Source organism: Grus americana, chromosome 24 (assembly GCF_028858705.1).
Source record: "Grus americana isolate bGruAme1 chromosome 24, bGruAme1.mat, whole genome shotgun sequence".
NCBI lineage: Eukaryota > Metazoa > Chordata > Aves > Gruiformes > Gruidae > Grus > Grus americana.
In genome coordinates, this window is record NC_072875.1 from 5,078,830 (window position 1) to 5,101,580 (window position 22,751).

A 22,751-nucleotide genomic window follows, 5' to 3' on the forward strand; every position below is an offset into this window, starting at 1 on the left:
ACTGTCACCAAAGACAAGCCCTTGGGAACGCCCTATGCAAAGGTGCACATACCAATAATTTAAAAAAAACAAAACAAAACAAAAAAAACCAACTACCACTCCCTTTCCCCTCTGCAGGAAAGAAAGAAAAACAAATTGTAGTCGATAAGAAGATTACTGGGTGTTCTGGGGACAGGGACTGGTAGCTAAGATAATCAAGCAAAAGAAAATCCACCTAATGGGACCGTGCCAATCCAACTGAACTAATAATTGCAGACATTGCTACGCATTTTCCTTAACTCGGTATGCTTTCAAACGTCACCTTTATTACTTAAAAAAAAAAATATCAATCTCTTGCATATTTTTCATCACATTACTTGATATTATTCAGTAACAAACACAGTATAAAAAACATTTCCCTCTGCTTCAAGATAGCATTCTTAAGAAAATCTAGCAGCAGGAAAGACTTGAGAGCTGCAGTCTCCCACGGACAAGACAACAGGAGAGGATGCAGCAAAAATAAGAATTAAAATGTCACAGTTGACATTTTGTGTCAGCAGATTAAGGTGGCTGTCGTGCCTTCGGAGGATGCAAATTCTGCTGCAGGAATGGCTGAACAGATTGAAGAGGCACTGAGGACAGCCTGCTGCACTAACGTAACCCCACGCTAGTACCGACTCATGTCGGTGAAGCCGATAGACTGCTGCAAACCCACAGCCTGTCAAACCAACCTGATCGTGATCCTCTGAAAAAAAACGAGACAGAAACGGTTTCATTTTAATCCTTTTCAAAGAGGTTAACACCCTCATTCTCTGGGGTTGCCCCTCCTGGGGTGCCGAGATCTGACACTGCCAAACCCTTTGCCAACCCCGTGACTCTGGGATCTGCTTCATCAGATGGACACAAGGCTTCGGAATAAAATTACAGCTAGGTTTGTTTTCCAACTTGGCATTTTGTAGCACACATCCAGAAGCAGCAGCTTCCAGAAGGGATGTGCATAGCAGTCGAATTTGTCTTGGATATGACAGAGGAAGTGACCTACAGCTGGAGGAGTTTCCAAGCAGGTGCAAGAGATCCCATGTAGCACAGTCACCACGGAGCAGCCAGGACAGTCCCCTACCACCAAGCCAGTGCCAAGTAACCTAATCTTGGCGTTAGCTAGATTCCCTCTGAGCAGCCCTACCGAGTCTTAAGTTATCTTTCCTGCAACATAACCTCTGCACAAGTTTTTCCAAAGGCAATGATCGCCATGTTCCATTGATTTATAGAAGTTTTACAGCAGGATTGGTACAAAGTAGGTGGAATACTATTCCTCAATAGCAGCTGAGTAAGCAGAAGTCATTGACTGGACTAACTTCGCACGACACATATTAAAAATATTAAAGAACCATGCTTACTGCCATTTAGTAATTACTGCCAGCTTAGGGCTTTGGATTTTTGCATTGCACTGAGGTAGATGTTCTGCTTAACCAAGCCTGTTAAGTTTTACTATAACCTGTCAAATCAAGTGATTCACAAGTAGCCACAAGCCTGTTCTTTATCCATCCCTAAATAACCCAGAATCTATACAAGACAGATGTAGCTGTTTTGTAATTCCAAACAACATTCAGGTGTAGATTATTAAACTCTATTTATGTACCATGTTTGAGGCTCAGCATGTACTTTGCTCTTTGTTTTGCTGTTTCACTCTAATAGGTTAGAGTGTAAAGTTCTTAAATGGCCAAGATTTCTTCCTATCCATCTTGCCATTTAGATAGTTAGATTACACAAAGTTTTTATTTTTAGGGATAAAGTTAGAATTTTCCCCCTTCAATTACTTTCATATAGAGAGATATGAATGTAATATATATTCTCATATATATGCACGTGTGTATATATGTGTGTGTATACACGTATGTAAATTGCAGCATCTAAGCAAATATTACATTAAATGCACACCGTTTACACTTGGCTGATGCATCCCTCCAAAAGGTAACAGTTCCAACCCGAAGGTTTATTCGGGATCTATCAAGCAGATAGCAACCAAATGGATTCCTTTAACCGAGGCTTTTCTCTACGAATTTGCCCTCTAATACTCTTCTAAGCTTCTAGACCAATCTGAAGCTCACAGCCCTTGTTACCGTGCCAAGAATGCAGAGGTCACTTCTCAAAAAAAACACACCCCCCCCCCAAAGCACCCCAGTGAAATGAAGCTGTTAAACCATGCGATCTTTGGCCAGATAAGGGATCTGGTTGGAATGCTTTCCTGAAAACAAGGGGGAAAACACGGACCCACCACCGCCTACCCCTAGAGGGTCTCGCAGAAGCTGGTCAACCTCCAGGTCCTTCCATGCAAGCAGAGACACCTTGAACTCACAACCGCAGCCCAGCTGCAGGCTGACCCCGGACGAGAACGCAGCCCCCCCCACACACACACACCCACCCCGGGGTAACTCGCCGCCCGGGGAGCGGTGGAGGGAACACCCGGTAAAATGGCGAGAAGGTCCCGCCTCGGCTGCGCCGGAGCCCGGTTTCGCCGCAGCCTCTCCTCCACGCCAGACAATACCTGGCCCCCTCCGCCCCGCAGGCGGCACCCGGTACCCCTCCCGGCGGGGATCCCGCTCGGAGCGGGGCCGCCCCCGCTGCCCCAGCCTCCTGAGGAGAAGCGCAGCGGCGCGGAGCCCCCAACGGCCGCCCGCGTGCCCCACGACGGCCGCCCGCGCGCCCCCAACGGCCGAAGCCCGGCCGCCCCCCCCCCAGCCCTACCCACCTCGATGTAGCCGGCGAGCGTGGCCGCGGGGCCGGCGAGCCCCAGGAGGAGCAGGAGGGGAAAGCGCAGCGCGAAACCCATCGCCGCCGCCACCATCAGCCGCCGCCGCCCAAGCGCTACTGCGGCCTCAGCGCCCCCCTCGGCGGCGCGCCGGGAGCCGCCTCGCGAGGCCCCACCCCCGCCCCGCCACTCTGCCCTATCGCGGAGATGCGGAGGAGTGACGTCCCTCAGCCCCCGCCTGGCGGCCAATCGCCGCACCGCCCAGGAAGGGAGCTCCCACTCCCGGGTGAGTAAGGACGTCTGGGCCTGGGGGCCACACCCCCTTCCCCGCTACCAGCCAATAGGAGGATGCGCGGGGCAGGCCGCCCCGCCCACGGGGGCGAGCTCCTTCCCGCCGGGAAATGGCGGCCAGAGCAGAGAGCTGAGGAGGTGGGGAGGCCCTGAAGGAAAACAAACGTCCCGGGGGGCTTTTACACCTCTATCTTTAGGCTTCTGTAAAAATTAACAGCCCACGTGAAATTCATTACATCGAAGAGCCTAAAAGGCCGCGGGCTGTATGGGGGAACTATGGACTAAAGGCCCTCCAGCCTTGCTGCTTCTCCCCACCACTGAGGAGATGAGGCAGTTTCCTGAGGTAATAAAAGGAAAATGAGGCGCTCAGTGAGGAAACAATGGAGTTTCCCCATTCTAAAAAGAGTACTGTCTCTACATCTGTCCCTGATTTCTTAAAACCCTTGACCTATGGTCAGCAAGCTCCAAGCCCTTATTTTGCAATAAAAACCAACACAGTTGTGCTTTTTCAGGTTTCTTCCCCAAAATTGAGCAATTCACTAATAATCATAAGTTGCTTCATCCTGCCACCAACACTGAGGGTGGGTGCTCAGTGGGCACTACCTGGAAGAGAAGATGGCACAGCAAAGCTCTCCGTAAACTTTAATTAGACAATGGGCTTTTATCCCCATGACATCATCGTCATCACCATCATCATCACCACCACCTCCAGTTGGTGCGCTGGGTGTTGTGAAACTGCCATGTCTCCGGTTTCGTTCAGTGCAGATGTTCTGCCGCAGCTGGTGCCGCTAAGGTCACATTTCTGGCTTTAAAAAACTAACTGTGCCAAATTTGCATCAACACTATTTTAATTTCACCACATTACTTATAACAAGAAAATTTTTAAAATAAGATCTTTGTACAAAATGTCGCATAGTTATAAAACATTGCCATTCTCAACTTCCATATTCTTTAGCATCTATTAGAAGCGCTATTTTCTGAAATGGTCAAAGGGAATATTGCTGAAATGTTGCAGATGGGGGTAAATCTGTACGATAGATCAATAAGCAGCCCAGTTTTAATTAAAACAGCTGACTAGTCCACTAGTCACTTATTATAGTCTCTTTTCTATAGTATTTGAAAACCCTTAAATCTCTTTTTACTGCAGTCCTCTGGCATATATAATTTTCTTTTCAACTTGGCCAAATTCAGTTGGAAAATGGAGTTAACGAGTTCTTTTGGAAAACGGATACATTTTAATGTAACTATTTTATTGTGCACTATGAATACATGAGTAAATAACAGGACATTTCAAGTTAAGCTTTTCCCGTGTCTTAAAAAAAGGAGGTATTTTTCTTTCTCCCCAGGCCAAAAAGTACAAGCTCTTTATAAATCTTTGGATAGGGGCTTTCATTCGAGATTGAATTTATGCAGCATTTAAAGTGCTATATAAATTAATATACTTTTAATACTTAATATTTACATCGTGCTCAGTCAGAATTAATGTTCACAACCCCTCTGTGAGCTAATGCCAAAAAAAATAAAAGGGCCTGTTAATTTGGGGTATGTGAATAGCTGAATTTTGGGGCACAGCAGAAACTGAAGTAAACCTCTCGAATAAAACCTCTCAAAATCAAGTCACAAAAGTCTCGGTACAGAGGGATGCAAAGTCTGCCAAAACTTACTAGGATTTAATAATTTATGGTAGGAGAATGGCTGCTAAGATGAGAAAGCAGCGTCCCCATACACAGGCATGACATACCAAACAGATGCTTGATTCACTTTGGAGTATTTTTATTGAGACAACCTTGATTACAACAGTGTTAATCTTCATTTTTCCGAAAAGCAATTTCAATCTGGCAACTTTTGGGGAAGTCTCACAGATAAGCACGAGGTATGACCGCAGCTTCATTCTCACCTCCAGTAACAAAGCCTTCTCCTAGTCCTACGCTGCAGATACACCAGCGTGTAAGAGCCAAACTCCTTCCATGAGGCTGCAAGGCAGTAAATTCCGCTTCAAAAGCAAGAACATCAGTGCTGCAGCATTCCCTACAACACCTTTCCTGTTGTTAATCCTGTTAGGTAAATGGCAGCTTACATTTCCTTCCAAAAATCCCATTTTATGTGCTTGGTTCCAAGGCTTTTAGTGCCCTTTTCCCAGCACGTCAGTGCTAACAAAGTGCTGAGGATCTCAGCCTCACCTTTGGCTGCTACTGTTTATTCTGTAAGAAATGTTTCAGAATATTCTCACCATTCTCTTAAAGTCCACAAATTAAAGCATAAAATTGATCTAGCCTGTGAATGGTAATGTTATGCAGCTCTTTTAATTAAAAAACTTGTTTGAGGATTTAAAAGGTAGATCATATAATTCATACTAGCTCTACGTGACAGATACATGCGAGTTAAAATGTTGCAGAGGTAGAGCTGAGCCAGCCTTGGTTTTAGGAGGTAGAATGCAAACTGAATTTAGAAAATGACTACAGCACACAGTGGGCTTAAGTAAAGAGAACTCCTTTTTCCAGCACAATTCAGCTATATAAGAAATACTAAACAGTACTTCTAGAAAAAATACACCACCCAACTGGCGACAATTAACTGCCACAACTCATTATGAGCCATGCTGTGCTTAGGACGAGACCTCTATCTCTTAACAAGGCTGTATGAGGGGTGTAAAGCAATGCAAAGCTTTTATTAGTCAATTAAAACTTGATCCAACCTCCAGCTATATAAGTGCCTTTGGGAAATACTCCTTCTCCACAACCCATAAATAACATCAGAAAGTTGCCAACCTGCTCTGGAATTGGACATCTATATTTGGCTGCAAAATTTCTTTGTGGAAGTCTAGGGTTACTGCAGTCTTGCAACTCAGTCTTCCACCTGTAACTCAAAAGGACAACAAAGTTGCAGACAAAGGTGTAGAAAGCCCAGCAGCAATGAGATGAAGGAAACCACTGAAGAAACTGGGCTTAAGACAGAAGGTATACACAGAGGATGAAGATGTTCCGTAGAAAAGGGGGAACAGAAAAGATGCAGAGACCTTCTAGGCTTTGAAAGATAATGCAAGGTAGACAGGAGTTTAAAAAAAGGTGATTTCTATAGGAATAGAAGGAAGTTTAGAAAAGTGAAAGGATGGAGAATAAATCAGAACAGATGCGTTGCAAGTGGAGTCGTACCTTAAAAACAGAGATAAAAGGAGTAATTGCAGGCATGAGGGAAAACAGCACAGGAATCTGTGAAAAGGAAGTGACATAGTAAATAGAGGCGGACAACAAGCCTTTCTGTTTCTACTCAAAGACATCTTTAAAAGGGCTTGGCAAGGAAGAGAGGAAAAGTCTGCCCTTTATTGTACCAAGGAATCCTTAACTCTTGACGGCCATTTTCCTACTGCCCTGTTCCGTGCCTGAAACGTTACCATTAATCTCCCTTTCACATAACTTCAGGCAGGTCTTCTGAGATTTTTCTGGGGTGGAGATTTAAACAGCAGCTTGTGCTACGTTAACCTCAAACAGCACGATCCTTGCCTACAGCATGTAACAGACTTAGGGAACCTATCGTAACATTAATACTCACTCTGCTGTAACAGCAAACTTCAAAATAACGCCTTCTTTTAGGTTTAGAAATATTACCGCTTTGCTGAAGCACATCAGCACAGAAAAGGTGGCAATGCATTGGAAAATGAAAAATACATCAATCGAGGATGCGAGCATGACAAGAGTGTGGGCCGCTGCTCCTTCGGTACTCCGCATCTGAATTTTAGGATCCGGAAAATGCGCTAAGTCTACAATCTCTCATTTTCTAGATGGAGGGAAAAACCAATGATCACGGTGAATTTACCTGGACAATGTGATTTTCTGAAGAGGAAGACTACCCAAGACAAAAGCAGTGTCTAAAAGACACAAGCAATCCTTTTTGGAATGGATTTGCCCATCTGAAGGATTCACTATCCAGGAAAGGAAATTACCTCTGATACATAATTCAACAGAGTACTGAGCCCACACTCAGATTTTGGATCCCACATGCAAAAATAGAAGAAAGCCTAACCACCTTTTTAGCTAATGATCAGTTTTCAGAATATACAAACCGGGTGTTTATGCTGCTCATTTTCTCTCTCCAGATGGATCCGAGGCTTTGGGCACTGGCAGCATCTCAAGGCAGAATAGCAGGAGCTGTAGCAAACACTTAACCTGATGCAGGGAACTCGAAAGGCATAGTCAAGACCCTGGGGGGAAGAGGAAGGAGAGGCTGCATTGCAGAAAATATTTAGTAAGCACTCACCCTTTTGCATCGTACTATCTTCTTACAACGGGCTGAAGGTGTCCTGTTGTCTCTCTTCTAGTCCACCTGAGAAGGCGGAAGCATCGTTTAGTCTCTGAAGACAGCAGGATCAGTTGTTCATGTATCAAGGGCAACCAAAGCATTCCAACTTAAATCAGCTGAGCAGTGCACTTTGTGGTAGAGAAGCCATGAGAGCTTAGACACCCCCCACCCCCCCGATTAAAATAAAATCTACCAACAACTGAGCCTATTTTCCACAGATATTAGCTCATTATGATGCTGAGATTTCTCCTGTTGCCCCTGAACAACGTTCCTTTCATCTCCCCTTGTCCGCCTGCCGGTCTCACTCAGACAGTCTCATTTCAGCAGTGTGAAAGGTTGTTCATTTTATAGATGTCTTTCATGAAAGATGAAAATTCAAATATGTTAATAATTAGCTGCAGTTCCACATAAGTCAGTATTATTGCAGCTTTCATATTAGATCTGAATTTGTCCCACAAATGTGTGTGTCAAATATTACAGTAGAATGATTAATGATATCACACATAATATAAGGATTAAGCATTGATGCAGGAGTGTTGCTCGAGAGGAACAATTTTAACTTCTTTCCATTCATAATTTATTTTTGTCCTGTACTGTAAAAGAAACCTGAAAATAAAAATGGCTTGTGCTACTGGCAAGCAAAAGAAGAGATCTGATTCACGATTGAATTCTTCATTCGGTATTCATTGGTGGATTAAAAGCCAAATCATCTTAAACAGCACAGCAGTGAACAACATCCAAAATAAAAACCTCAGGACTCGTCCTGCTGAATAAACGTAGAATCATTTGCAGCAGCTTTGAAGATAGGTGCAATTCAACAACAAAAAATCTACCCCTCCCTCCGCAATCAGGTCTGATTCAGCGCCTGTTACATCAGGCATCATGGAATAACCTGTGCTAACAAGCTCTTTTATGGCACACTGAAGTCGTCTTTTATTCCCCCCCCCGCCCCCCCATCGCTTGTTTGTGCAGTTATTCAGTTTGCAAGCAACAGGGTGTGTTAGGAAGTAACTTATGACACAGCAATGGACGATAAGGAATTTTAAAATGTCTAGGAGACGTGTCATGTCTGATATGGCAAAGCTTTATTACTGGAAACTGTTGTTTTCCATCACCTGCATGATACTTTTAAGTGTTGGGTTTTTTTCTGGTGCACTTAAAAGCAAAATAACTCCACCAAAAATCCCCTCCTTACTCACTTTAATTTGATACCAGCATGGACAGCTGCAGTTTGCATCATTCTATTTAAACAAACATTAAGGTACATTTCCTGTTACAATCATCATTAGAAGCCTCCTGGCTCCCAACCACCCATTCTTTCTACGTCAAATACAGGAATATTTATTTTAGTTTCTTGAAGTGCGCACCCTGCAGACAAGGGAGTTGCACACAAGGTACCGCAGGGGCTTGGCCCGCGGTGCAGGTCACCAGACCACACTTTGGGAAGGAACCAAAGGGTCCTGTGCTGATTAACAGCCTCGTCTTCAACACAGTTAGGGGGGAAATCGGTGGGATTTTGGAATTCCCAGGAATTCCCATTTGCAGATTTTGCTCTACAACTTCTTCTTAAAATGCCCCAAATACAGACAGTGCTCTCTAGTACTATTTATTTATAAACTCATTTAAGAGGGTGGCTTCATATTCTGCACTGGGTTTTTTATAGCCTTTGAAATGTACGGTTCTTTGGAGGACCACAAGAAAATGAGAAGTAGCAGTACTTTTGCAGCTTTCAAGCTCCTCAGGCAGCAAGAAGTCAGAATATAGGTTATCTTGGCGATAAGAAATAAAGGAATAGATGTATTTGAAGTCTGTTTCAGTTGAATAAAGGCATACAGCAAGACATAGCCGATAGGAACTGGGACATCTGAGTAGAAGATGAATCCCAATGTCTCCAAGGGAAGGAGTGGACTGCCTACAACTTCCACCCGCAAACCCATGGCCCGAGGGGGAGAACAGCCCCCTTGATTCCTCTCCTGAATCACATTTTCTCAGAAGATGAGTCAGCCCCTGAGAGATCTTTGTTTTAACAAAACCTGTATCGCTTCTCCTGTAACTTTCCAATTGTCTTTTCCCATGTCTTGCAAAGGGCTGAATTAAAAGTTGCTCTTTATTTTACAACTTCTTTTTACTATGATTTTCCTCACACATGGGAAGAAAGAGCAGCCTGTGCTCAAGCCATCCCCATTTGTCAAAGGTTGAAGATCCTTTTCCCCCCCTCAACAATAAATACATTTTGCCCCACAATAATGAAAACACCAGTTCACAGGAGAACTTCACACCGATACCAGCGTATTCTGCATTTTATGAAGCCAATTACAAGGTTTCTTCCAAGCCTAGGTTTTCCTGCCTTGTCTCAGTCATTTGGTTGACTCCCTGAGGTCCCTACCAAGATGTAGCTCATTGGCTAAGTTATATAAAAGGAGTCTTAAGTAGAGCACTCTATTGAGGTTTGAATTTTCCCTTTAAAATGCAAATGGCTGGTAGTTAATTCCCTTTTGGGATTTAAGAGCTGAATTTAAAATGGGAAATGATGAGACAAAAATATACTTCAGAAAGCATTGCAGTGTGAGGAACGAAACATTCACCACATGAATACAGATTCTTCTGGTCAGCCAGACATCTTCATTTATCTGCATTTTAATAGTTTCCCTCAAAAGGGCTTTTGGCTAAATTTTTCCTCAACCTATTACCTGGTGCAGTCTCAGTGGACTACAAGGAGGGCAAAATTTGACCACGTTTTCTATTTTTTAAAATCTCATATCAGCACATTTAAATATATCAATATTCTGTCAGGGATTATAAATATCTCCCTCTTTTCTGTTAAAAAGTCTAATGAGACCTTTTCCATACTTTCTGAAAATACAGCAGGATGACAGACCTGTTTCCCAGCTCCTTTGTTGACTGGAATGGCTAAAAAGCCATCCAAAAAAGTGTCTACTTAGCAAAGACTTTAAACCAATATTTACTTACCAATTTCAAAAGGAACGTCTTCCATCTCACTTTCTTTTTCATAATTACCAGTTTACTTCTAAGGCGGGGGGGAGCATATATAATTACGTTCTTAGATCAATTTAGGCTTAAACATATACATATACCTGTGCAAACACAGACACACCCCTACAACCTCACATGGACCCAGGGGATGCAAAATGCTCTAACCTGTGTTTAAAATTCAGAGTGCTCTGCTCCTTGCATGATCAGGTCTTAAGTAACTCAACTGGATTCCTTGTATTTGTTCTGTCTTCTGGAAAATATACCTTTACATAACCCTTCAAAAGAATTCATTTCTATGCACACGGACACCAGCACAAACATACGCACCAGTTTTCATAAAACTTATACAAGCAAATGATGGAATTGTGTCATCGTGATATCAAACCCACAGATTACACGTCTAAAAGGGAACAGCAAAGCTGCTAGCCTATGTTTAGAAGGGCCTAACCCTGTGATCTAGTTGAAGAACTAGAAATTATTTGTATTTGGATCCACTTGCTTCAACCAGAGCACGTGCAGCCATGTGAAATAGGAGCAGACCCTAACCAACACTACCTGCTGATCCGGCATCGACTGCAGCAGCCCTGCGCGGGCACACGGGTAGATTGCTTGGTGGGATCAGCAATTAAATACCCGCACCATCTCAAAACTTGAAAAACAACAAATTACCCAAGTCTTATTTCAAGTTTTTCCTCTGTCTGTTCACAAGAAGAGTTAGAATATATCAAATATTCAAACTTTTCCTTTTTGCCCTTCTTTTGTTTCCATGTTTTTCTGCAAATTGCATACTGTCCAAGTTCTCCAGGCTCTGTTCTTTCTTTTTTTTGTTACAGGCTGACTTCAATCAAACCCTAGATCTAAAGGTCCCCAAACAACCAACAAAGAATGTATTTCAGTACGTTAAATTTGAGAAGTCACAATAAGGGCTGTGGTATAATACTGTGATATCACTCACAAAGAACTATTACTTCATTGTGAAAGAAAACAGCATCTGGCACGGGGCAGGAAATAACGTACCAAAAATGCATCCAAGAAGCACAGCAATGAAAAATAAGAATCAAATGAGTTTACGGTTACATAAGTTGTTCTCTTCGTTAAAGGTTCTTGCATTGTGAAAACGTTTCTTTAAAGTAAGGGAAGGAAAAACACCGCACGCGTTAAGTCTTTTTTCCGCCTTTGACTCAAACGCTTGCCAATAGCTTTTCAACAATCGCGTGATTCACTATTGAGTATTTCATCGTGAAAGAAGCCTGCATTCTGTACGGTAGAGGGCTCTTTCATTCATTTTTATTTTGTATTTAGGTTATCAACCAACATGTCAGCTGTTAAAGAAAACCTGGTGAAAGACCATGAAAGGAGATAAACCCCCAGCAGGTGTTACAGAAATACTGAATAGTCTTTTAGTCCTAATTACACTTTTAATGTGTTTTTTGCTGTCTTGCAGTTGCTCTATATTAAATTAAATAGTATTTTGTAAAGTATTTGTTTCTACAGTTTCTGCAACCACTATAAGAGGAAGTGAATGGGTCAAAATAAAACTTGGTAAGGGCCAAACTTGGGAAGGAAAAATTGAAAACAGGCATCGCCAGCAGGTTTCCTAGAAGTTCTGCAGGGAATTAGTGAGGAGAGGGGAGAGAAGGGTAGCCAGGTGCTGGAATTCATTACAAAGATTAACACAGAAGGAGAGATTTCATTACAACTGTTTGCATTTGACGAGGATCACAAGAACATGAAGTGGCTTATTCAACTTCTTAGGGTATTCGTGGATGAAACAGAACTGACCACAGAGATGAATTCAGCCTTATCAGACTGATCTGAGAAGGATAAAATGACCTGGTCATCTTAGGTGTATTCTTGTCCTTTGCCTTCCTAAATACCACAGCAACTAAAATAATAACTTTCAAGACAATCTTACCATGGTGGCAAAAAAGGCATTTCAGTGTAAAAATTGGCTACTGACTGGATGGGCCTGCAGCTGGCAAGTCCTTGATCAAAATGACTCCAAATTTGCTTTAAGAAATGCTCCTGCTATTACTGTGGTCCTCTATTATTCACTAAGCAGCAAATTTCAGAGCATTTTGAAAAAACAGGGGTCAAATTCTGGGACCCTTTGATAAAACTACAGCCCAGATCCTACCTGAGCTCCTACTGGAGCCTATTAAAGACAGTCTTCCCGAAAAATGGATTTTAGAGCACTGGGAAATATTAATTCTACCCTGACAGCAAAACTCTTGAAACAAATATCCAGAAGAGTCCCTGCAAAATTAAGGCAGAACAAACCTAACATGACGCAGGACACACAAGCACTCTCAGCTGGAACTGCAGCAAATATTTTATTGTGAACTGCAGCCTCATGCTCAGGCAAGCAAATCCTGAATTTTTCCACTGTATGCAGGCTGAGGTTACACAAGTTCAAAGCAAGAGTTGAACGATTCTGTAATAACAGAGAAATGCTAAGTGCTGTCATAACTGTGTTTGAAAGAATGCTCTCACCTTACTGTGTAAATCTGCTGCTTTGAAGAAAACGCCTCTGTTTCAGGTTGAGCTGGCCAGGTGCCTGGGCGCACCTGGAATACATAACAGTTGGATGCACCTGAATAACATCACATGAGCTTTGACAATAAGGAGTATTTCCTGCAAGAAAACAAAAAGAAGAAAAAAAAATTTGAGACTGGCTCAAAATAATTGGGTTGTGTTCTGTTCACTAAAAGATTTTGGGAAAGCAGATTGACTTGTTATTTCTTTGTAGCCTCCGGTATCCGCATCCCTCCTCCGGTGTCATTTGTCTGAGGCACAGTGGAGGATCTGCCAGAATTCCCTGCTCTGAGCAGCAAATTTTCATGTTTTTCCTGTCTGGCTGGCAACGGGAGTTTTTCATTTGTAGCCATCTGCACCAGGGCAGAGGCTGCAGCTTCAATCTTAATGGCTGCCTCAGATGATACCATTTTCTTTTTGTCAGCTTTAGAGATAAGGCAGCATTGAACTCACTGACAAATCTTGGCACTTGCTATACGTTTACTCCATTTGATATCTACTGTTCTCTCAAGACACTTGCTTTCAAAGGCATTCAGGTATCTGTCTATAGCGCGGGTGGCATATACTTACCTTTCAAACTCAGTTTAGTTTCAAAACATCCCCTCCTTTAAACTAATCAGTCACTAAAGTAAACATTTCTCTTCCACTGAGACAACTATCCTCTTGAAGGACACGTCCAACTGCAAAGAACTGCTCTGCAAAAAAAGTATTTTGAATGCAATCCAAAAGGATACCTAAATCAATACAGGCCCACACTGCCGCAGGTGTCTGTTCACACAGCTCTTGCTGGAGGGTCAGCTACTCAAACAGGACACTACAACCTGCTATGCCAGAGACATTGATAGCAATGCACTGCTGCTAGTGTTGAAAAGGCTGTTTTTCTTACACTTAACCACAAAATCCCACAACCCTGTGGGAAAATTTCAGCAGTGTTTTTCTTTTCAAAGGTCTCACTTTCCAGTTGTTGTAATAGAAGGTTGAGGAAAAACTTAGAAATATTGTAAGTAAAGACTCAAATCTTGGTGGGGGGAAGAAAAAAAACCCGAGCCCTGGGACCTTATTCTTTGCCTGTGTGATCTGAGAGCAGTGTTTGGCTCTAGTCTTAGAAATAGCTGTGTCTGGCTATGGCATTCCAACCTCACTTTTCTGATTGATCTTGACTTTGTCCCACTGTTATAGACTTGGTAAGTGATTACTGCATTTTGTCTAATTCCTGATTGTCCTCACCAGGCTGTACCATGACCTGCAAACTTAATTTCCACCTGAATCTCAGACTTGCCTCATCTTCTTAAACCTGCCTGATGACCTGGATTCTTAAATGACCTAGGCTACTCTTTCCAGATAAGCCTCGTCCATGTGCTGAGAGATCAGACTGTGGCTGGTGAGTACTTTCACAAGCTTGGTGATCCAGACTTTTAGATAAGAGCTACAGACTTCCCAGGGGAAGTTTTCTACCCTTAAAAATCCATCAAGACTTCTAATGCTGCTTTAGAAAATGCATCATATAAGATGAAATCTTTTTACAAGCCCTGTTGTCCTATTCCAGTAGAGGGGCTAGTTAGATAGAGAATGAGACACATCTTATATGAGAGAAGATGAATGAAGTGTGGCTTGCTTAGCCTAATAAAATAAACTTCAGGAGAGGCTATGACTGCTGTCTATAAATACATCAGGAGAGTAAACACTGGGGAAAGAAAGAAGTTCTCTATTTAAACTACAGAAGAAAGTTGGCACAAGAGCAAATAAGTAGAAATTGGCCTTGAGAAAAAACACTTGTCATCAGTGACACTTTTAGTCTCTTGTTCAAGGCTGTAAGAACAAAAGTATCATTTTTTTCTAAGAGAAAGCCTGTTCGGGGTGTATGCTGTGGTGTCTGATGGAGGGGACTCAGTGGCTTAGAAGCCCCCCTGCTAACTCCTACATCAATAAGAAGGTTGGATTGCTTAATTTCTAAATTTGAGGGATGGAGAAAGACTGGCCATCTGACAGATGTGTTTATTTTTATACATATTGAAAAATAATAGTGAGTTTTCCTAGCTGGGGAATTTACTTTTTGCTGTTCTATAAAAAGCCCTGATAAACAGAGTATATGGTGGGCACATATTAAATTAGATCATAAAATATCATTTTATTAAAAAAATGTGGCTGCTGTTTAAATATCTACCAATAGTTATCATTGACTTTTTCCATGTTGCCTCTCTATCTACTAAATGTATCCAGAAGCAGGAGGAATATCTCTGAAGATCCCTTCTTTCCTACCAGAGGCTGTTATCATCATCTATCATCTCATCATCATTTGTTTGAAAACAACTATCAAAAGGATGTGTGTTAACAGGTCCTTTCCCAGAGCTAGAGACAGGGAGGCTTTCTAGCAAACTTTAAAATCTTTTAAATCCTGTAGATCTTTATGATGATTTTTTAAAGACTTCATTTTAATGCCTAGATACAGGACTAATTTTAATAGAGATTATTCAACCTTTATTCAACATTCTAGCAAACTCAGAAATATCAAAAAGCACGGTTAAGATTTTTCTGAGTCATCCCAACTTGCTTAATGGAGAGGAAACCCAAACAGCCTCTGTGTTTACTTTACAGTTGATGCACAAATTATTTCCTATTAATGACAATGTTTCTATATAACCAGAACTGGATAGTGATGACACCTGAACTTGAGTGAAGAATCAGCCCCCTAAGTTGGATACTTCCAGTATGTTTAAAGCTAATCGTGGTTGAACATCCTTCCCAGAGAAGAAATGCATGTACTAAATAGTAATCCCAGATGAAGAAGTAGTTGACCTGGATTTGAAGTTGAACTACATCTGTCCAGTGCAGATTTCTGGGAAATGCTCCAATAATTAAGTCTTGTAATGCGAAGAACAACTGCTGCATCGGTGTTCCTGTACTTGCTGGAGCCTGTGAGCTGGGGCATTTGCTGGTACCACAACCACTGGCTGCCTTGCTTATGGGCCAGGACTCCACAGCAGCAGCTGTGCACAAGAAGAATGAAAAATATATTTCTCACCCTGGAAAAGCCTGCAAACGAAGGCAGTTTACAACAAAACTTGTGAAACACTGAACTCTTGCTTGATTTCTATCTTTCCCCAAACCAAAAGTTTCAAGACACCATCAGAAGCAGCAGCAGCCCTAATAAATATTGTTATGATGGTGTCAGGGAGGTACTGGTGGTGTGTGAATGGCAAAGTGGTTTCCCTGCAGGCAGTTTTGCAGCTGGAACTCACTTTTCCTATCCCTGTACCGCAGCAGGGCTTTGCTAAATAGGCGTCCACAGTGAACTGAAAAGCTCCCTATTCCTAAGGCTTGATGCACCTTTTCCCAAATGCACAGTAAAAATTAGGAGGGTTATGTGAAGTGTTTCCTCACTTATTACTGTGCCTGTTGCCTGTATTATTAAATACTGGGGGATAAATGCCATTTGGGTGGGTACAGATCAGGCAAAAGGGTAGCCAACAGTGAATGTATGTGACGAAGTGTTTTCTCTAATGGTATGGTTTTCATTCCAGCTTGCTCTAAACCAGTAAACTCATATCACTACCTTCATGTTTTGTGTTCTCTGTGCAGGATGTAAAGCAATTACATTTCAGTTGCATTATAATTTAGCAGGTTCTAACAGAAACATGGGGAGTGCTGAAGTTTTTCCATCTTCTAGATTGGTGTTTTAAATCACAGCCAGCTGCTGACTAGCACAGGGGAAGTTAGATGGGTACCACAATGCATAGCCTAATTCTGTGCACAGTTTAATTTGGAAATCTAGGTGCAAGTACCTACTTATCATGCACAGATGTAGTCCGTGAGGTCAACAGGGTCAGTGAAGCATCATCTGCTTCTATAACTCAAATGAATTTACAGCATTTGAGCATTTTTCTTGGTTGTGTTTTAATCTATGTGCTTCTCAAGCTGGGATAATGTCATGAGGAAAAATCAAATAACCCCAACAAAAGCAGAAACAAAGATGCATAGACAAAAGAAAGCTTTCTAGGAGGTCTGAAGGGAGATGGAAGGTTGGTGAGCAGTTTTAGGGAGAAGTGGTCCAGGTGTGAGAGGCTTGTTATTAAGGCAAAGACTTGTGACTGGTTTTACTAGGTGAAGGGAACGGATGAAGAGGTTCATGTGAATAAGTTAGGTCAAAAAGATATTTGCAAGTAAATGAAATGGGGTGAGGCTGCAGTATGCTTTTCCACCTGGAACCTGAAACGAGGGACAAAATGGCCCTTGCCAGCAGGATGTCGGTACACACGTTTCAATGTGGGAGACAGTGCTGTGGTCTGGAAAAATGAACCTTGTAGTGGCCACGGGGAAGAGACAGAACGGGCAAGACAGGACACATGCAGCAGAGGCAGTGCTGAAACAGCAGTATACAAATGAGGTGATGGAGATACAGATCTGATGACCCAGGAGATGGGGGGGGGGGGGAGGGGAGGGAAGGAGGATTCAGTGAAGGGTTACAGCACTGTTCCAGACAATATGTGGACCATCTATGAAGATTAGAAATAAATAAATTAGCCTAATGTGAATGCTTGTCTCTTTCCGACAGTGTGAAGCTATTAGAAAAACAAAGCCTGTGCTGGAGCATCAGAAACAACACATTAAATGTGGGAAATACAATAGGCGTTACATCAGATTCCAGATACTGCAGAAGATGAATCAGACCAGCATGCTTTTTCTGCATCTGGTGGCTTGTTGCAGCCACTGTGCACTTGCACTGAATTGGTCTTTCCAAGCTGAGAGAGGAAAAAAGAACACGACCCACGTACCAGGAAATGTTTTGTGCCCAATTGTAGATCTATATGTCTGTATGAAAACATGGCACAATAGTGTGTTTGTGTCAGAGTCAGTAAGTCTTCAAAATATTAGGGAGACCCTCGGAAATACCAAATAAAAATGCAACACTGAAAGCACTTTGATTTTTTTTTTTTTAAAGTAATACATATAGCTGTTAAGACTTATGGGAAATAAAGCAGCTTTGTTGGGTCTTATGTATTTCCTTGTGTTACTTGTTAATCACAATGTTTCAGCATGGTATAATGAAATTGAAACTGTTTTTATAGGCTAGAGGAATAAATTGACTCCATAGCTTCCATAATTCAAATTAGGAGAACTGCCCAGAGGACCCAAGCAGTACTGTGGAGGCAAAAAAAGCAGAGCTCCTCCTAACTGGGTAACCAATTCTGCTCGCTTCAGTTTTAAATTTTTTTTTGTCTAATAATTTAAAGTGACGTTACTAAGCACAAGTTAGAAAATTTGCATTTCTTTTTATCTTGATTGCTCATGGAAGGGATGGGTCAGTACAACAGGGAATGCTTTCAATATACACCTGTGCCTCTTAATTTAAAAAGACTAGATCAGGCTTTAGAAAGACAGACTTAGTGTCAAAGTAAGCTTAATTGCACCAAGATCTACCCCTCCTGCTGTCCTCCTAGGGCAGAGAATGAGCGGAACCAGTTTTTGTAAATGCAATGATTCACCTTTAACCAAAATTTACCCTTCCTCTATCACTGTTTTTTGGGTCAATTGGCTACAATGGCCCATTGCAGGATCTGTAGCTGCCCACACTTCAGTGGCACAGGGTTTCTTACGTACATGTGCTCATGCAGTTCATGAAGCCATTTGGAATAAACTTAAAAGGTACTAAACACAGAGATTGTCTTATTTAAGAAATATCTACTGAACTACTAGATCAAATAGCTTTCTAAGCGTATGCTAATGTCAAATAAGGAACAAGAAAAGCAGTATTTTTCCATGCCACCATAATACAAACACCGCTTTAAGAACAACAGCAACAAAAGTGCAGCAATAACCACTGGAATGACAAATGAGTTAAATTTCTGAACAATAGGAATTATTATCCTTCTCTGAGCTGACATTTAGGACTTGCACAGATATAACACGAAAAAATAAGAAATACCAGCATAGAACTCCCCAGTCTGGGTCCCTTTAGGCAGAAGCAGCCCTTTTGGGGGCATTTCCTCATGGGCTGACCTTAGATAGATATTAATAGCTGTTGCTTCAGCTTTTAATTTAGAAGTATATTAAGGAAAATTACAGTGAAACCTGCTGGATTGCTATTTTTGACACAATTTCAGACAATTTTACTCCGACGGGCTGCCAGATGAGGCAGAGGGGACTGGCATCCCACAAGGGATTTCGGGCTCGCCTGCGTATCTAACGGGGAGAGGGCCCCGGCCCTCCCTGCCGTGTAAAAGGGGGGGACCCCGGCGCCGCCCCCGCCCCAATAAATCACTGCACGTCACACGGAGCCCGCCCCCCCCCGCGCTCCTCTCGGCCAGCAGGGGGCGCCCCGCCCCGCCCTCCCAGCAGGGGGCGCTGCTCGCGGCCCCCACACCTCCTCCCCCAGCAGGGGGCGGAGCACCCGCGATAAGAGGCGCGCTCTGATTGGCGGCAAGGCCCCCGGCGGAACGGAGAGGGGATGAGAGCGGCGCTCTGATTGGTCGCGGGCACCAGAGGGGGGGGAGTAAAGACCCGGGCAGGGGTCCCCCCCCTCCCCTCCCCGTGGATCGGGGTCCCCCCCTTGCTCCCCGGCCCCCTGACCTGGCCGCCTCCGAGTCTTTTCTTGAGGACTTTTGTGTCCTATCTTCGCGGGCGGAGGCGTTTCAGCCAATCAGCGTGCGGCGCCGCGGCCTGTTGCCAGGCAGATTATGGTAATGAGGTCCGGGCGGCCGCCCCCCCTCCCGCTCTGCAGCTACCATTGTGAGGTGAGGACAGGTGGGGGGGTTTGGGGCCGCAGCGGGGCCGGCGGCGGCGGCCGGGACGCGGCACCCGCACGGGACCCCCTCAGGTAACGCGATGGGACGGTCCGGGAGGGAAGCCCGATCCGGGGGCGCCGCGGGGACCCGCCGGGGGTTTTGGAGTTGTTGTTTTAGTCGCACCCAAGATGGCGCCCGGAGCTGGCGGCTCCTTAATGCTGGGGCCGGGATAAACCGTTCGCTCCCGCAAGTGGGGGGGGGGGGGAGCAGGGCGCAGTCATTCCCCTTCCCCCCCGCGGGAGAGGTACAGTCCGCTTCCCCCCCCTCCCCGCCCCAGCCGGGATCCCCCACCCGCCCTGGACAGAGGGAGAAGGGGCTGCCCCCACCCCTGTATCCCCCCCTCCCTGGATGGTACAGTCCGGACCCCGGCACTTCAGTGGCGGGGGGGGGTGCCGGAGCCATCTTGGTCCCCCCTAGCACTGTGGGCGCCTCAGCCCCCCCCCCCCCCCATTTCTCTGGGCCGCTCGCTTCCCTCGCCCCGTGGTTAGACCAGCTCCCCTATCCTCGGCTGCAGGGCTGTCCCCTTCCCTCTGCCCGTCCGGCGCGGCCTCTCGCCGCCAAGCCCCCTTGTCCCCCTGCCTCGGGGCCGGAGTGGTTGGGGCTGACTGACCGTTGTGCGCCCTCACGGGGGGCTGATAGCGCCTCGCGGTTTCTCGGGGGGGGGGGGGGGGTGGGGGGCGCGGGGGTTTCTCACACTGGGGAGCGGTGGCGGGAAGCGGGCGCGGGGGGAGGTGGGGCGGGCACCTGCGCCTCCTGATTGGCCGTGTGCCTCGCGCCCCTGCCTCCCATTGGCTTTGTCAGGGGAGGGGGGCGTCGCACCCCCTCCCCGGATTGGCTGTTGTTGATGGCTGTGGTGGGCGCGGAGGGTATATAAGGGGGAGCGGGTAGGTGAGGATTTGTAGTCCGGCCTGAGAGGAGTTGGTGGGAGAGAGGGGGTGCTGGCCCCGCCCTGGCCCAATGGGGGCCTGTCCTGCCCGAGAGTAGCGTTTGAGGGCCCTTGGGCCCCAGTATTGGCCCCAGTAGGGAAAGGTTGTGGTCTGGGTGGTCTAGGGGATTGGTGTGGAGGGGAGGCAGCCCTTTCCCCACCACCCTGAGGTGCCAGGATGGGGATTGTGTGGATAAGCTCATCCAAGGGCAGAGTGGAGCCAGGCCGGTGGGTTTGGGCCTTGTGCTCACTTCCACTGTGTGAGGTGATTCTGTCCATTGAGGGCCTGAAGGAAATGGCAAGGCCCGCCTGTAAGCAGAAGCAGCTTCTGCAAGCGCAAACTGTGGTGTTTGCCACAGCTCTGCTAATGTTGGTCTTGGTGCCAACAGTAGTTGTTGCCTCTGCCAAATATGCCCATTCTTGTGGCGTGAGATAAGGTTATAGCATGTGGCTGTTTGATCTTTTGGACCCCTTGCTACCTAGGTTTTCAGTTGCTGTGTCCCCCCCTTCCTGTTGCATTAGAAAATTGTTAATGGGACCTTGTTAAATTGTGAAGTTGGAATGGAAAAAATGAGGTCCTGTTACTCTTTCAGACCTGCTCATCCTGAAGGGACACCTCACCCTTCATAGATTTAGTCTCCCCGAATGAGATGTTTTAAGCTATCTCTTACCTCTCAATGGTTTGTTGTGGCTCTTCAGAAGGGATCTTGCAGGGGTTTGTAGATCAGAGTTAAAAACCTGGTTTAAGCTACTGAGCTTCATAATCCTGAGAGTGAAATGAATGGTCAGTATTTGTGATGCACTTCTTGGTATCTGTACACCAACCTGTCCAGTGTATTGCTGATATATTTGTGGTTCTTACAGGCCTTTGAAGAATGAACAAGCGCAACGCTGGGTGTCTGTAAGATGCATGTCAATGTTTCTCTTTCAGAGTTTCAGTGGGAACAGAGACTATACTGAACTTTAGCTGTCTTCTGTTATTTATTTGATAATTTGATTTTTCTTTTCCTTTCTATTGGTTAAGTTAGAAGATGAAATGCTAATGAATCATCAGCTGATTTTACAAGAGGGTCTCTTTTGGAAATAAAATAATTGACAGTCTCAAGCTTTCTAATGCCTTCATTTCTAGAGAAAAAATAAAATGTAAGAGGGTGTATTTCTTGAGTCAGTCCTTAAATGGAGAACTTATCTCCCAAATTGCGATGCTTTTTGGCACTTTGCTGTATGCATGCTTCTCTTGTGTTAGGTGTTTAAAATGAAGACAGCTTTATTGCCATGGTTATAGGATGAGATATCGATGTAATTGTTGTTATTATTATCTGATGGAATAATTGACTGTTTTTAAAGTGAAATGGGTATGTGTTGTCGCTTGCTCTCCTCTGGCACTCTTACTACTAACCTGCAAAGAAAATCCCTGGGTGAGCTCTGTTATGGTAATTTGCTCTGCAGTCAGCAGCTACTTCGAGTGTGTTTCTGACCACCTGCAGCTGCTGTCAGCTGTGTAAACTGAATTTTAATTGACTTGTAAGTGTAGCTAATTATGGGGGCTGTTTTAGTATTGTGAATTTTGTTTTGACTTAAACATGAGATCAGGTCTATTTGTAACTTTTATTTCATGCTAGTAAAACACACAGAAATAGAAGTTGTGTTGTAGCCCTTAACTGGTGTTATATGTTAAGTCCCCACCTGTTTTAATGTAAAGAATTTGTTCTCTGTGGCCTGTAGGACTTCAGAGAAGTGGCTATTCTGAAAGAGACAAGTTAGGTTGATTTTTGGTGTTTTTAATGTGCAGAAGCGAGATAGTTTTGTCTTTTGAGTTTTAAGAGCTTAAAGTAAAGGGGTGATTTAATTCCAAGGAGAGATGCTAAGGGGTGGGAGAGGGAGGGAAGGAGCAGGACCATCAGCCTGCAGGAATGGGAACAACGTCCTCCTCCTCTTATTGACGGTAGCTTTGGGAAGAGCTGCCTGAGCAGGAGAAGGGATAGGAAACAAAAAAGATTGCAAAATGAAGCTGGAGGGGAACTGAGCGATGTGGTGGTGTTGGTACGGTTCTGTTTTCTTTCAGTAAGACCTGAGAGTGCCTTCTTGAAGGTTGCATGCACAGCAGTGTAGCACAGGTTTTGATACAGACCTTTTATTTTCTTTTATGTTGTACTTTACATACCTGTTTTTTTCCCTGTTTCATTGTTTTATCAGACTT

At 44.3% G+C, this 22,751-nt stretch overlaps 2 protein-coding genes and 1 long non-coding RNA gene across 19 annotated transcripts in view; 1 reads left to right on the plus strand and 2 right to left on the minus strand.

Annotated features, from left to right (window-relative positions):
* Positions 1–2,914, minus strand: part of APLP2 (amyloid beta precursor like protein 2) — a 48,033-nt gene extending 45,119 nt beyond the window's left edge. For 2 of the 8 annotated variants that reach the window (XM_054803196.1, XM_054803192.1), the window contains exon 1: positions 2,729–2,914. In XM_054803196.1, the coding sequence (XP_054659171.1) occupies positions 2,729–2,824 (96 nt within the window). In that variant the 5' untranslated portion in view covers positions 2,825–2,914. The remainder of the gene's footprint in view (positions 1–2,728) is intronic. The other 6 variants (XM_054803197.1, XM_054803194.1, XM_054803195.1 and 3 more) reach the window with 4 other exon arrangements.
* A 1,866-nt stretch (positions 2,915–4,780) lies between these two features.
* LOC129196019 (uncharacterized) lies at positions 4,781–19,540 on the minus strand. Of its 2 annotated transcripts, none has more exons than XR_008574021.1 (6): positions 19,412–19,540; positions 12,803–12,943; positions 7,080–7,217; positions 6,172–6,228; positions 5,788–5,875; positions 4,781–4,992 (listed from the first exon to the last, which is right to left on the minus strand). It is a non-coding gene; the product is annotated as an uncharacterized LOC129196019 (long non-coding RNA). The 2 variants fall into 2 exon arrangements; XR_008574022.1 differs by having other exon boundaries at positions 7,080–7,339.
* PRDM10 (PR/SET domain 10) overlaps positions 19,457–22,751 on the plus strand; it is a 45,398-nt gene continuing 42,103 nt past the window's right edge. For 4 of the 9 annotated variants that reach the window (XM_054802806.1, XM_054802813.1, XM_054802812.1 and 1 more), the window contains exon 1: positions 19,559–19,658. The gene's annotated coding sequence lies outside the window, so the exon portion shown is untranslated. Of the gene's footprint in view, positions 19,659–20,434; positions 21,336–22,751 lie in introns of those variants that run through there. The other 5 variants (XM_054802807.1, XM_054802814.1, XM_054802816.1 and 2 more) reach the window with 3 other exon arrangements.